At 39.9% G+C, this 15577-nt stretch overlaps 1 protein-coding gene across 2 annotated transcripts; it reads left to right on the top strand.

The window, feature by feature from the left end:
- Positions 1-686: 686 nt before the first annotated feature.
- UMPS (uridine monophosphate synthetase) lies at positions 687-13212 on the top strand. 2 transcript variants are annotated; one of them, XM_063104132.1, is made up of 6 exons: positions 687-864; positions 3247-3400; positions 5383-6054; positions 7708-7883; positions 9492-9606; positions 12630-13212. In XM_063104132.1, exons 1-6 carry the CDS (start codon positions 709-711, stop codon positions 12797-12799), a joined length of 1443 nt encoding a protein of 480 aa, XP_062960202.1. In that variant the 5' UTR covers positions 687-708; the 3' UTR covers positions 12800-13212. The 2 variants fall into 2 exon arrangements, with proteins under 2 accessions (XP_062960202.1, XP_062960207.1); XM_063104137.1 differs by lacking the exon at positions 9492-9606 and having other exon boundaries at positions 12630-12713.
- Positions 13213-15577: the final 2365 nt, after the last annotated feature.

Below are 15577 nucleotides of genomic sequence, written 5' to 3'. Positions count from 1 at the left end.
GATGTTTCGATATTCGGACTGGCTGTCAATATTATCCTCATGGATAACCGTGATAGGGCTCAATCATCCTCCTCTAACTCTCCTTCCTCTTTTCCTTATCTGCTGTACACCTATTACTGCCAAGCACCTGTTGTAGTTTAACAGAAATAAACACAGCCCCTCCTCCAGGACGTAGACTGCCCACAGAAGAAGCAATGAACAAGTACCTGCTAAGATCATATTCCTGTGTGCAAATTGCTACGAAATTGTCACGTGCCAGATGCTATAAAGTTAATAAAAGAATTGAGTATATGTCCCTGTCTTCGAGAATTTTTGCTCTATTTGGTGAAAGGTAGGGAGGAAAGCAGTGGCTGATAACTGGCAAATTGTGGCATGCTGGATCAAAGGGTAGAGATAATTGGAACTAGTCAAGAGGAGGGTGAGCTATAAACAATGAGCAGGATTTACTCAAACTCTCCTGAGAAGCTGCTCTTCACCGTCCTGGAGTCAATCTAGCTGTTCGTGGCTTCAAACCCCAGCGATCCTATCCAGAGGAATCCACTGAAGCACACACCCTGGCGCTGAGCTCGCCAGCACCCCTCCGCTCCAGCTACCCGGCCCGAGAGGCCGGAAAGGGGCGCGGAAGGGGCGGGGCGCCGCGGGTGACGTCATCGGGCGCCGCGGGCCCGGCGCGACTTGGAGTTTGCCTCCAACTGGGAGCGCGCGACGATGGCGGCCGCCGGGGCAGCTTTAGAGCCGTTGGTGACGGGTCTGTACGACGTGCAGGCTTTCAAGTTTGGCAACTTCGTGCTGAAGAGCGGGCTCTCCTCCCCAGTCTACATCGATCTGCGGGGCATCGTGTCTCGACCGCGTCTTCTGACCCAGGTGCCAGCCCAGGAAGGGGAAGCACAGGGCTAGCTGGGTGGCGGGAAGGGGGACCAGGAGATGAAAGGGGGTGACAGGAGTTGGGCCGTGGTCGAGAGCAAAAGAGCCAAGCAGGCAGACAGGCAGGCCCTACTGTCGGCTTGGGGAGTAGGCGTGACAAGCACAGAGGCCAGGGGTTGTCGGGCTCTTTGGGAATTTAGACAGTAACTTATTTGACAGACCAGCTCTGACACGTGCTTTTGCAAGAATTGGGAAATCCAGCTTGGGGCCCTGTCTGACACAGAAGTACTTGAATGAGTTGTGTGTATTTAACGCCCAGAAAAATTACTCATGGAGAAGAAAGGAAAAGGTGGACAGGCGGAGAATTTAGCAGCTGGTCAAATATTTGGAAGGGCGGTTGCTTTGAAAGGTGCATTCGATTTTGCAATGTGTGGCCAGGAGCAAGAATTAAAGCCAGAAGGCAGACATTTCAGTGAGGCAGCTTTTTGATCAGATTAGAAAGTCCTAGCACAGTGCTTCTCAAACTTTAAGTATCTATGAATCCCCTGGGAATTTTGTTAAAATGCAGAATCCGGTTCAGTAGCTCTGAGGCAGGGCCTGAGATTATGCATTCCTAACAAACTGCCAGCCGAAACAGCAGACCACACTTTGAATAGAAGGGTCTAAATGTGTTCTCCAATAGAGTTGCTGCTAGCCACGTGTGAATATTGAGCACTATGAATTTTTAAATTTAAATTGTTGTATGTGCCTAGTGGCTACCATATTGGACATTTCCATCATCGCAGAAAGTTCTGTCTAGAAGACATATGTAAGTTCTCTCCACCCACTTAAGGGCTTATATATATATATATTGGGCACCCACTTTGTGTGGTTATTGTAAGAAGGATTGAAACACTGGTTGAGGTGGGTTGGACTATTAACTTCTCACCTTCCAGAATATTGCTATGGTATATCTCATCAGTGTAGAGAAAGTGAGTTACTAAGGATTCTAATGAAAAATGGGTTTAACATGTCTTCAGCTAATAAATGACTAAAATTTACTTTTTGTTGCTGGATCATGTTGTGTGTGTGATTTTTGGTAGTTAACTGGGTAGGAGTTCAAAACATTGAGAGACCTGCATACAACAAAACTCCTTTTCACATCAACTTATTTATATGAATAGGGTTTCTCAGTATTTACACCCCCAAAAAGCACTAGAATTTATGCTAAACTCTGACTTCCTAGTAATAAGCAATATTTCACTACAGTATATGTATACATTAGTGCATAATTGTACATAATTGGAGGGAAAAGGTGCCATTCATCTATTTCCAAAATAATCTGTTTTTATGTTTCTGTCAAAATTTTACGTTTTAATTAACTATATGCTCATAATAATTGTAATGATAATACAGAATAAGTTAACACTTAGAGACTTATGGTCAGAGGAAATTTTTTCTTAATTTACAATTTTAAATTTCAATTTACATACATAATTTTTATACATACAGAGAAGTATGATAGAAGGATCAGTAAAAGCTTTTCAAACATACATATGTATTGCGTTAGAATAAAATTCTATGGACACAGTAGAGTGCAAATATGAGTTTTTAAAAAATGTGAAAATTTTCCAACTTTCACAGTCCAGCATTTTCACTTTTTTTTTTTTTAATGGGGATAATGGGTGTCACATCATTAAAGCATTTGGATTCCAAGTATATTCGTTAAAGAGAGTGATATGAGTGATATAATATGTTAATATTTCTAGTACTGGAAATTACATCCTTTGCAACTTAAAAATATTTATAGATTTTTAAATATTTAGAAGTGCAGGAGTAAAAATTTTAAAAGACCTCTGATCCTGTTCATGAAGCAACTCTGAGTGATTGTTTCTTTTCTTTTCTTTTTCTTTTTCCTTTTTTTTTTTTTTTTAAATAAGGTGGTGTTGGGTGGAAAGATGCATTCTAGCATTAAAATGTGATGATTTATGTGGAAAAGGAGATCATAAAATAGCATTTCACACAATAGGCTCTATATTTATGAAACTTCTTAATTGAAGACTTCTTTCAGGAAATATAACTAATAGATGATAGTTTTAGGTACTCAAAGCACTAAGGGAAAGTAGGAAGTCTGAGGATAATCCTTAGTCTTTGGGGTCAACATCATGATCTTCCCCAGAGCAGACCCTGAGTCTAGCAAGTAGGTTCATTCTTGTGTTTTTATATTTATATTTGTATACTGGGATTTATGGAGAGAGTAATTTAGTAAAAAGGTACTTATTTTTTTTCTCGATCAGGTTTGAGACTAACCCCCACTGGATTTAATGTTATGTTGTTATGTGATTTATACACCATTTAAAATAGTAATAATAATAGATAGTTTATATGTTCATTTTCTTACAGGTTGCAGATATTTTATTCCAAACTGCCCAAAATGCGGGGATCAGTTTTGATACTGTGTGCGGAGTACCTTACACAGCTTTGCCATTGGCTACAGTTATCTGTTCAACCAATCAAATTCCAATGCTTATTAGAAGGAAGGAAACAAAGGATTATGGTAAAATAAAAGTAGCATAAGCACTAAGTTATTATGTAACCTGATACTGTTAGAATTTTTTCTTCTTCCATACACTGAGGTTTTAACAGAGTCATCTTAAATATTCTTTATAGGTCCTTAAAGTTGTTATTGCCTGTGGGATGTGTTAACTCTTGCCATAAATCACCTTTCTTCCCTTTAGAGTCTGGGGGGTGAAATGCTTTGTATTGATTAGGCAATGAAAAAAAATTGCTTTTTTAATGCACTGTATCTATGAACCCCTAACATTTTTACCAGCCTTTCCCTCATCAGCAGAATGTTCTAAGAACACATACTTTCCCAGTATATTTGTATTTAAACTGCGTGAAGAGTAATGCATGAATAAAATTACTCTCATAAAGCAATATAAACACCTCATGGAGGTATTTTGTGGGTCCATGGCAATAGATTATCAGGTGGGCTTGCTTTAAAACCTGAAACTCTATCCAAAAATATTGGAACTGACTTCATATTTAATGATATTAAGGAATTAATGGGCTTTCTTGCTTGTTTTGTTTTATGTTGGTGTGGTCATGTTTTGTTACATATTTTCAGAAAGAGTCCTTATGTTTTACAGATGCCTTCTAAAAATTTTTGTGATAAAATCATATGATGTCAGGGATTTGCTTCTAAAAATTATGGGGGGAGGGAATGCATAGGGATATAGATGAAACAAGCTTGACTGTGAGTTGTTAGGTGGTGGTGTTCTGTGTTTGTGGGTGTTCATTATACTATTTTGTCTACTGTTATTTGTTTGAAATTGGCATTATAAAGAAAATAAGAAAAATATTTAGTTGACTTTTGCTGCTTAAAGGTATAACGTTAGATATTTTTGAGCTAAAAAAATTATGTACATGAATCCCTGCTTATAAAGAAACTATTTCTATTTTCTCATTAAATGTTTTTAAAAATATTTCTAGAATGAAATAGTTTATTTTTTAACATACCTATAAGTACTTGCAGTATTGTGTTCTAGTCTAAGCTGATTCAGTTAAATTTGCCAATTCTTTGCGGTACTGGAGGTGTGTGGAAGATCTGAGAGAAAAGGAGTGAGAAAAGTCAAAGATGATACCTGCAGTAAAGCTCAAAAAATAGGCAAAATGCCTACCAGTTCTATTTCTGTTCAAAATAAGACAAATTGGCAGTGGAAAATATAAAAATGAGTCTCTAAAAAAAAAATCTATAAAATCTACAGCCTGAGTTATTTACATTTTTATAGATTATCTGAAAATAATCTGTAGTGGGACTTGGGGTAGAGAAATATATTTAGTCACATTACATTATGTAATTCATAAGATGGTAATAATGGGTCTAAATGGTTGCTGAATAATTTCCCTTCTGAATTTATATCTTCAAAAAGCCAATTGTTTGGCTGATCTTGTGGGATGAACTTATAATAGTTTGTTAATGGAAAAAGGAATGATTTCATTGACAATATTGGGTTATTTTGCATTTCATAACTTTCCTTGATCTAAGTGTTTTTTCTTTAAGATCCCCATATTTGAAAATTTGATCATAAAACACATTGAGTGGTGTTTATTTACACTGCAAAATAATTTACTAGTTTTACTGCAAATATTCTGTATATGTAACTGGCAATTTTGGGATAGATAGACACTGAACAAAACAGTCATCATGGCACTTTGAAGATTTATCAGAAATAAAGATAAAGTGGCTGCAAAGTAGATTATCAGAAAATAAGATTTAGATCATCTACCTGTTCATAAGTATATGCCAAATTTATACTGCAAGATACATCTTGAGTTGGCTGAAACACACACACACACACACACACACACACACACACACACACACACACACACACACACACACACACACACACACACACACACACACACACACACACACACACACACACACACACACACACACACACACACACACACACACACACATATATATTTTTTTTTTAATTGGAATCAACAGCATTTTTTCTTTTCTAGGTACTAAACGTCTTGTAGAAGGAGCTGTTAATCCAGGAGAAACCTGTTTAATCATTGAAGATGTTGTCACCAGTGGATCTAGTATTTTGGAAACTGTTGAGGTCCTTCAGAAGGAGGGCTTGAAGGTCACCGATGCCATAGTGCTCTTGGACAGAGAACAGGGAGGCAAGGACAAGTTGCAGGCGCACGGGATCCGTCTCCACTCAGTGTGTACATTGTCCAACATTCTGGAGATTCTCCAGCAGCAGAAAAAAATTGATGCTGAGATGGTCAAGAGAGTGAAGAGATTTATTCAGGAGAATGTTTTTGTGGAAGCTAATCAGAATGGTTCTCTCCCTTTGGTGAAGAAAGTACCCAAAGAACTCAGCTTTGGTGTACGTGCAGAGCTGCCCAGGATCCACCCCATTGCATCGAAGCTTCTCAGGCTTATGCAAAAGAAGGAGACCAATCTATGTCTATCTGCTGATGTTTCAGAGGCCAGAGAGCTGTTGCAGCTGGCAGATGCTTTAGGACCCAGCATCTGCATGCTCAAGACTCATGTGGATATTCTGGACGATTTTACTCTGGATGTGATGAGGGAGCTAACAACTCTGGCAAAACGCCATGAGTTCTTACTGTTTGAAGACCGGAAGTTTGCAGATATAGGAAACACAGTAAAAAAGCAGTATGAAGGTAAGTATGTTATTCAAGAATCTGCAAGAATCAGAAATCTAGCTTAAACTGGCTGAAGAAAGAAAGGAAATGTTTTGGCTCACATAACTGAAAGTCCAGCCATAGAGCAAGCTGTCAAGTGTGGTTGGATCCAGGAGGTGAAGTGATGTCTTCTGAACTTGCTTTTCTCTCCATCTCCCAGCTCTGCTTTCTTCTCTGTTGACTTCTTTTTCAGGTAGGCACACTCCAAGTGCCTACCCCAAACCAGTCACTCTGGCCTAGGGTTTAGAACACCTTCATCAGTTGACCTGGGTAATATGCCTCCTCCTGCAAATGTGAAGTTGTTAACTCCATTTAAACTTCTTGAACTGAGAACTGGGCAGGAGTATTTCCCCTAAAGAAAATGGGTGTGCTGATACCAGAGGAAGGGTGCATGGGTTCTGGACAGGTTCAGTGACAGATATTGGCCCTGGCTGAACATGGTGAGTTTTGAATGAAAATTGCAGAGAATAGGAAACAATGAAAAAGTAGTATAAAATGATAAGATTTCATTTCAGCAGAAAAAGATCTGTTGATGTACATCCTTTTTTAATTTTAAAGTCAAGTAGGACTCAAAATAGTGCAAGTGTTGGTTGAAAGAAATGCTTAGTTTTACTACCCATTCTTCTATGCAATTTTCTATCACGTTTTTACAAAGATGTGATCATACTATGTATTATCTAATGCTTTTTTTACTTAACCTTCTAACATATTTGGTCATGTTATTTAACACTTATCATAGGCATCTTTGAGATAATTTTTCTTAAAGTAAGGCATGCATATTCTTAAGCTATTTCTTTAGAATAGGTTTGTCTATAAGTGACTTCCTTCATGTGCTTAAGATGTCCTACCATTATCACTTTGCTTAGCTTAGTTTAGCTTATTGACTGATGTTAGAGTTATATAAACTTTCTTCAGGTTTGCATATAATTTTTTCAAAAAATCAGGGTTTTTACTGTCAGCTGTTGAAATTAAAATAGCTAAGGAGAGCTAAGGAACACATAGAGATATTGAGAGAGAGCAAAGTTGGTGAGAGATCCTTGCAGAGTAAAAATTTGTTATCTTCAAGAAGAACTCAAGAATGTTGATATTCGGGCCGGCCCATGGCTCACTCGGGAGAGTGTGGTGCTGAGAACACCAAGGCCCCGGGTTCGGATCCCATATACGGATGGCCGGTTCGCTCACTGGCTGAGCGTGGTGCTCACAACACCAAGTCAAGGGTTAAGATCCCCTTACCGGTCATCTTTAAAAAAAAAAAAAAAAAAAAGAATGTTGATATTCTTAGCCTCAGTAAATGCCTCTCTTCACTGGAGTCCATTTTGAACTGCATGAGCTTTCTTGGTCACAGCTTCAGCCCGCAAGGGAAAAGTCTTATCAGTGTTCCTGATAAACCAGGTATAGAACTTGCAAGAATTTTTTTCATTGTGATCTCTCACCCAGCTGACAGGTGGACTGACAACATTTTCACACATGGAACTATGGGTTCACTGACAATCACTAAAGTTTTTGAAGTGTTTGACTCTTTTTTTGACATGTTACTAGGAGATTATTTCATACTGTAGTTGGCTGGTATAGCAAAAATTTAGAGGTTGTGTTTGAAAACTGGCAAATATCTTTTTTTCCACTTCGTCTTAGGTGGTGTCTTTAAAATAGCTTCCTGGGCAGATCTAGTAAATGCTCACGTGGTGCCAGGCTCCGGAGTTGTGAAAGGCCTGCGAGAGGTGGGCCTGCCTTTGCATCGGGGGTGCCTGCTCATTGCAGAAATGAGCTCTGCTGGCTCCCTGGCCACAGGGAGTTACACTGCAGCAGCGGTAAGTGACGGACGGACTGGGGCAAGATGCGGCCAGCGCTGTCAGGCTGCATGCTAGAGGGCAAGAACATATCTTAATTTGGGGTCTATTGAACCTCTGTCCCCCAAAATTCAGCTGTTGTTAGTGTGACAGTATATTAAGACTAGTTGGATAGAGTCCCTTGATAGTTAATAGCACTTTATGTCTTGTAGTAGACACTTAAGGGATTTGAATTGTACTGAGAAAAACATTGAGACACAGATAGGTAGTCAAATGAACATCTACCTTTACCTACCTGGCTTTTAAGATAGTTGTCTTTCTCATTTCATGAGTTGAAAGTGAGGCTGAGAAGACCTTCCCAGAAGTGCATTTTCTCAGAATCTCCTGAGGCCTGTGGAGGTGCACACTCTCATGACAGCAGCCCATGTGCAGTGGCTTTCTTTTATTCTGTCTTTTATATTAGTTGGTATTGTATGGGAAAAGCTCTAAACTAGAGTCCAGATGCATTGTTTCCTCCAATAACTAAATCCTCCATTATTAAATGTTCCTATAACACCATACATGTTATGCCTGTCCCCGCACCATCGCCAGCCCTGCACTACAAAATAAAGTATGAGATGGCTAATTATCTAGTTAAAAAGTTCCTCTTCACATTTTCCTGTGGGTAAATTTCATGGTTGGATAGTCACCTAGAAGGATGGATAAATCACCTATACAGATATTTTAAAGAATATATTACTTTAAAAAATTGCCATGGAAATTTTTATTTTTTCATATTATTTCAAAGACTGTATGTGGAGATGTTAAGAGCTCACGTGGTCCTAGGGTCAGGTTCTAACCCCACCCCTGAATTGACATAAATGTCTGATTTCCCAAGTCTCACAAGCAGAGGGGTCATGAGTCATTGCTAATATTTGGCACTCTTTGAGTCTGGGTCTGGCTGAAGGACAAGACATCACTTTGTTGTGGTAGCACTTGGTGGCAAGAATGTAACAATGTGAGTCTCAGGGAAGAGCCAAATCCGAAAGCCAGGCAGACTTTCTAAAGAGACTTTTATAAATGTGAGGTAATAGTATAGAAATTGGGGAGACCAGTTAGTAGCAAATATTAAAGAAGTGGGAAAGCAGTGGAGGTGAGAGAGGTTTCTTTAGCTCTTGACAACATAGCTGTTTTTATATTATGGCTCCCTTTGGATATAAGCACCCTGGGTTGATAGGCAGTAAGCCTTGAATGTGAATTAATACCATTATAATGTGTTCTGGAGTACTCACCTCAAATCCTTTTTGGGAGCAGGTGGGCCACCAAGCATTATTACAAATGAGTAGTTATGCAGCATCTTAACTTTAGATGCACATAGTATAAGATTTTTGATGTTTTTAAGTATGGTTAGTTCGGGTGGTGGGAAAGGGTCATTTCAGGATCTTAATGAAACAAATATGTTTCATTATCATGATTCATTTTTAAGATGACCTGTTTCAGATACATTTGTATATAACAGGAAATGAGAGAGGCATCCATAATAACAGCAAAGTTTCTGACTTGTTATTAGAGTGGTTTTTTGCTTTCATAGAACATTATTTTGTGTGATTAACTGTTTTCTTGTAATATGTCCTATTATATTCCATTTAGATTAGAATGGCTGAAGAGCATTCTGAATTTGTGGTTGGTTTTATTTCTGGCTCCCGAGTAAGCATGAAGCCAGAATTTCTTCACTTGACTCCAGGAGTTCAATTAGAAGCAGGAGGTAAATCCATTCATTAGTCATGCCTCTTTCCAAAACACTTCTTTACCCATGTCAGGCAAAATAAAACTTTGCATGTTATTAAAAAGTTGCTAAAGAGAAGCCTTCTTAGTCTAGAACCATGATGAATGAGGCCTTGGGCCTGGTGATACTGACCTGGATTTGCAAAACAACTTGCAGTCTAATTTTAGGATAAAGATTCAGAAAGTGACTTTTTGTTGAAATATGCCCAGAAAATTGATATTTTATGTTTGTGTTTCCCAGATAGTGTTCTGAATATGCTGCCCAAAGAAGGTATTCTATGTTTAAGGAATTTGGAAAGCCCTAGGCTAAACAAAACTAAATGTTTGTTTCTTTGCTAGAGGACTTTGCAGATTCTTTGATGTGTTAATGTCTATTACAAATCTTTAGTTTGGATAACTATGATTCTGTCATGTTCCCCAAACTCATTCAAACATGTAATACTTTCAGCAGTCTGACAAATGTAGTTGTATTGGCTAAAAAGCAGTGCCAATTTTCTCATTGATAGTCTGTTATTCAATAAAGAGTAATCTAGGTTATAAAAATATGCATATTTGAATGTAATATGGGACTCATTAAAACTGCTTTGGTTTTGAATAAGGAAGAAATGATAACCTGGAAACATGTTATTTTTCCTCTGTTGGTTATTGCGCAAGAACGGTTGCTCATCACAGTCACTGGAGTTTACTCTGTCCCACCTTCCATCTCTTTCCTTCCTTATGGGTTAGACTTAAGAAGTTGAGGATTGGAACTGGGACCATTAGGGTTCTCAGTTTGCAAAAGCTATTTTAAATGAAAATAACTATGCTTATCACCCCTCAGCAGAATTTATCAAGTTGACAGCTCTGATTTTCTGTTTTTACCATTGCAAATTTCAAAAGACACCTTTAAAAATATTAAGAGAAAAGTAGATTTCATACTAGTCATTCTTACATAACTCATACCCACCTCTTCTTCACACCATTCTTTCCCTAGTCCAGTTTCCTTTTCTAGAGATAATCACATAACTGGTGTGATGTGTATTCTTCCGGACCTTTGGCTTTGCATGTGCTAACATGCACACGGTTTGGAGAGCTTTTCGTATATGTGCAACTATATTTACCTCATTTGTTTTACTACTTTGTAGTGTTTCCTAGTTACAATTGCACCATAATGCATTTAACCATTCCCCTGTGGTTGCATTTAGATTGTTTTCAAACCAGGAACATTCTTGTACATATTTTTGTACATGTAGTGTTTCTTGAATACTCTTGGACTAGACCAAAAGCTCCTAAAGAAACGTGTATCCCCTAGGACTGTGCAAATGTTGAAGGAATGGACAATAGGCTATATAGAGACAGATGAAAGAGTGTGTCTGAGACTGGGAAGATAAACTGATGTTGAAGGGCCAGCCCGTGGCTCACTCAGGAGAGTGTGGTGCTGATAACACCAAGGCCGCGGGTTCGGATCCTATATACGGATGGCCGGTTCGCTCACTGGCTGAGCGTGGTGTTGACAACACCAAGTCAAGGGTTAAGATCCCCTTACTGGTCATCTTTTTAAAAACAAAAAAAACTGACGTTGAGGTTTATAACATCAAGCAGGGTATGAGTTTCTTTTTAAATCAAATACTAGAACTAGTAGATACCCATTAATTTTGAAGGAACTAATTATTTTATATAGATAATATTAGCATACTTAAGAAAAAGAAGGAACTGTCTTTTTGTTTTTTTGGTTTGTTTTGTTTTTAATTAAATATTTTTAAACAGAAAACATACAAGAAGTTAATCAGGAAGAAAACTAAACTAACAGGCTGATGAGAATTCAAATAAATGGATTAATGGGTAGTCGATGTACCCCAAAGAATAAAGAATGAATAGGCCTCAGAAGAACGACTTGCCTACGTAAGGCTTTGTGATAGCTGCCTTAATATTCAATAACTCTTGGAATTTTTTAAACTCTACATTTGTGCTAAATGTTTTATGAGTCAGATAGATTTGTGTTTCTGGCCCTTCCATTTGGCAGCCATGTATCTTTGGACAAGTCATTTCACTTCTTTTAGCCTCATTTTCTTGATCTGTGAAATGAGGATAACAGTATCGACCTCATAGGATAGTTGAGAGGTTTCAGTGAGATAATGTGTAAAGCACTTAAACAATGTCTTGGCACAGAGTAAGCACTCTGTACTTGTCATCTGTTAGTGTTATTTATAAATCCCCACAATTCTTTGACTAGATAATACAGTTAGGATATAGGCTTTTAGGGATATTTAAAGCATCTTGGATTTGAAAGATAAGCCATTTAATAGAATGTTTCTAGAACAGCAGAATTTAATAACGAAAAAACAAAAATTAAGGATTAGGGTTTGTGATAGTCTGTGTGACCACTTAATGGGGTTGTGGCAGAAAGGTTCATGTGTAGGGCTGGCCCGTGGCTCACTCGGGAGAGTGCGGTGCTGATAACACCAAGGCCACGTGTTCGGATCCCTATATAAGGACGGCCGGTTAGCTCTCATGGGAGTGCATGGTGCTGACAGCACCAAGTCAAGGGTTAAGATCCCCTTACTGGTCATCTTTAAAAAAAAAAAAAGAAAGAAAGAAAGGTTCATATGTATGGTAGTGGTCAGGTTAGATGCTTGGGAGGACTTTCCCAACAGTGCATCATGATGATTGAGATGGATACTAAAATTTTCTTCAATGTGAGGCCAATGTTTATTTTTTGGTATCGTATTAAACCTTTCTTGGCAACACAGATTTATTTCTTTGTTTTTTAATATTGTTGAACTATAAATGCTTTAGAAGTAGACATTGAAAAGAAGTTGGTTAGCATCTTTCTCTCTGTGAGGGTTTTTGCTGATCCAGTGAGTCTCTTCAGCTCCTCTTTTTACCTCTCTGCTGTACAAGAGGGGAATGGAAAGCAGATGCATATTTTTTATTTAAAGCTGATTAGATATTTTTCAGAGAAGTCGTGTGACAAGTTTTCTGATTTTCATATTATGTTAAACAGTAGCTTTTGTGTTTTTGCAGGGGATAATCTTGGCCAACAGTACAATAGCCCACAAGAAGTTATCGGCAAGCGAGGTTCTGATATCATCATTGTAGGTCGGGGCATAATATCAGCAGCTAATCGTTTGGAAGCAGCCAAGATGTACCGAAAAGCTGCATGGGAAGCTTATTTGAGTAGACTTGATGTTTGAGTGCCTCAGATACATTTTTGTGAAGGCACTGAAGATAACATGATCTCCTGAACGCCACTGGCTTGTAATAACAAGCAGTCTTTAATATCACTTGGGTTCTTCCACAGGGCTTGTATGCGAATGACTTCTGAAGTTATTGTGCTCTTTACGAAATATTGAATGGTTTGTAATCACTGCATTGTTACTATAATAAGTTCATTTTCAAGCTTGTTTTTATGGATTCTGATGTTTATTAGGCAACCACAGTCCTGTCTGTGTTAGGGGTTTCCACATTCAAGGATCACTCCTATCTCTAGATAGAACAAGACTGCTTTTTTATTTTAATTGCAATGACACATAAATTTTAGGACATCAAGAGGCTGCAACGAGTACAGCATCTCTTCTGTTCATTATTCTCTGCCTAAAGTATTGCCCAAATAATATCTAAATATTAGCCATTCTCCTCCTTTCACTTAAAAGTGACAGTCCAGGTTTCCAAATGGTGCTGGTTCCCAGAGAGAGCAAGGTGGAGAAGGGGAAAATGAGTGTAGCTGATCTCCTAAGCTAATATATTGCCATCACTGCAGCAAATGCAGAGGGGCCGGGGTGAGGGTTTAGCTCACCTCTTCCCCTCGGAAGCAATTGTGGACCTGCGGTGAAGCTCAGCCACAGCTTCCTTTTGTCTTATTTGGATTACAGATGGACAAGCTGCTCCTTCATTAATTTAGAAAGAAAGTATCAGGAAGTCTAAGATTACATTTGCAGGTTTGCTTAAGGATCCCACATAGTTGTCCCAACTGTTGTTTATACTAGAGAGGGAAGTCAGCCTTCACTAGCTCTGCAAGAGAGCTGACGTGATCAACAGTTGTGGGTGTCTGCTGCAGTGGGGCTGGGGACATTGTGCCCCCCTTCCCACATGTGGCATAAGCAGTTAGGCAGCCCTCTCCCCACTCTGGTCCCGAATGCACTAGTTCTCACAGAAATTCCTGAGTTTCGGGATGACTGGTGGCCCCTTCCCTGTTCTCCAATACTAATATAGATCTTCCCCATTTTTATATTCTTTTGTACATTCAGGATGCATCTTGGAGGGAGGAGAGTGAAGGGTGGGCCAGGTGACTGTTTTGAAATGCCCCCCTCTGCATGTTCAGCGTGGTGTTTGAGCAGGGCCAGGGTGGCTATGGTGCTGGAGGGCCATCACGATTCTGATTCCACCAGCATGCTCACACTGCCCCTCCTCATCTGATCGCACCTGCAGGCAGCGGCCGGTCAGGACGCTTGCCATTTCCCCACACTGTCGGCTGTTTCCACTCCTGACTGCCCAGTCTTCTCTCTAGTGACTCAAAGGAAAGCTTGGGACTTCTGCTGGGGTTTGTATTATGTTCCTCTAGAAGTTTCTACTTCAAGAGCTTCTGCTATAAAGAGCTTCAGGTCCTCTGTGCTGCATCTCCAGAGAAATTCCTTCTGTGGGAAGGGGACAAATTCTCAAGGAATAAGAAGGCATGGCCCTCAAGGCCACTCTGGAGGAGCCGAAAGTCATGAAGAAGAGGAGGAGAATCTAATAAAGACTTGTAGGAATCTCTGGGCTGGCTTCAAAGTCTTGGCCTGAGGCTGAGAGACCTCGGAGTGATGTGCTGAGTCTTGGTGCCTGCTTCACGGGCTTTCTAGGTCAGTGGTCTCCCACTTTAGATGCACCAGAACCACCTGGAGTCTTGTTACAGCTTATGCTGGGCCCCACCCCCAGTGTTGCTGACTGGGCTGGGACGATGGGGCTTGAAAATTTGCAGTTCTAACAAGTTCCCAGGTGATATTGAGGTCTTCAGTGCAGGGACCAGACTTGAGTACCACTGCACTAAATAGTCACATTTTTGGCTCTGCAGCGAGACAGCCTCGTCTCCTGCTGAAAGTCATGTGTTCCTGTCCTTCCTTCAGACGTGTGGGCTCCTGCTGCCTGCAGGATACTGGAGTTGTTGACGCTCACCCAAGACCCCTGCTAGCTAACTTGAGGGGAAATCAGAAGAGCCTCAAAGAAGCATCGGGCCCCTGCCACTTATTTAAAGTGCAGATTCCTGTACCCAATACCATCAGAGAGTCTGCTTTAACAGGTTTGGGGTTAAAGGCCTGGGCATCTGCATTTCTAATGGGTGCCCCAGGTGATTTTTGATGTTTCTTAAGGATGAGCCCTGTGCTGTGCTACAGGCCTCTTATCTAAGCAAAAGCCCAAACAGCCTGGAGTCATAAAACTTTGGAGCACAAATTGATTCAAAGAGAAGAATTTGGGCTTTGGGGCTATGAGTGTGCTGTTCTTTAACACAGAAATATTTTGGAGGCATTAGATAGTTCTGCCCTTTGTCAAGGAATATTTAGAATATGAGCTCTGGATATTATATCACCTGGTCCTAGTGGGGAAAACAGGAATGGTCCCCACAGGTGGCTGAGAGTATCTGTATGACTAATGCGGTGGAGAACTCCATACCTGTCCTCATGCACTACTCCAGACATTTTGTAGAGCATAAACCTGTAGATTTTTAGTGCTGGAAGAAACCATCAGGTCCAGCTCCCCTTATTTTAGGGCTACAAAAGTGTAGACCTGGAGTAGTGAAGGGATCTACACACCACGGATCCCTAGTCATTCAGCTAGCCCACGCCCACCCAGGCCTGGAGTCACCCTCACTCTGCTGATATGAGTCAGCTCTGTAGGAAAAGCTGCTAATGTAGCCCCAGGGCCTGCAGCCCATCTGAAAAAGCACTGGATGGTGAGATGGTAGCCTGAGGATGTTCTTCACATTCTTTCTTCTCAAC

This window comes from Cynocephalus volans, chromosome 1, assembly GCF_027409185.1.
Source record: "Cynocephalus volans isolate mCynVol1 chromosome 1, mCynVol1.pri, whole genome shotgun sequence".
Taxonomy (NCBI): domain Eukaryota; kingdom Metazoa; phylum Chordata; class Mammalia; order Dermoptera; family Cynocephalidae; genus Cynocephalus; species Cynocephalus volans.
The sequence above is the reverse complement of the archived record's forward strand: the minus strand, read 5'-3'. Positions and strand labels throughout refer to the sequence as shown.

Bases quoted from the DNA above. Each gene is read 5' to 3' on its own strand.
- UMPS (XM_063104132.1), top strand. From the start codon at position 709: ATGGCGGCCGCCGGGGCAGCTTTAGAGCCGTTGGTGACGGGTCTGTAC. The intron at 865-3,246 runs GTGCCAGCCCAG...ATTTTCTTACAG, and splicing joins GACCGCGTCTTCTGACCCAG to GTTGCAGATATTTTATTCCA. The intron at 7,884-9,491 runs GTAAGTGACGGA...TATTCCATTTAG, and splicing joins GGAGTTACACTGCAGCAGCG to ATTAGAATGGCTGAAGAGCA.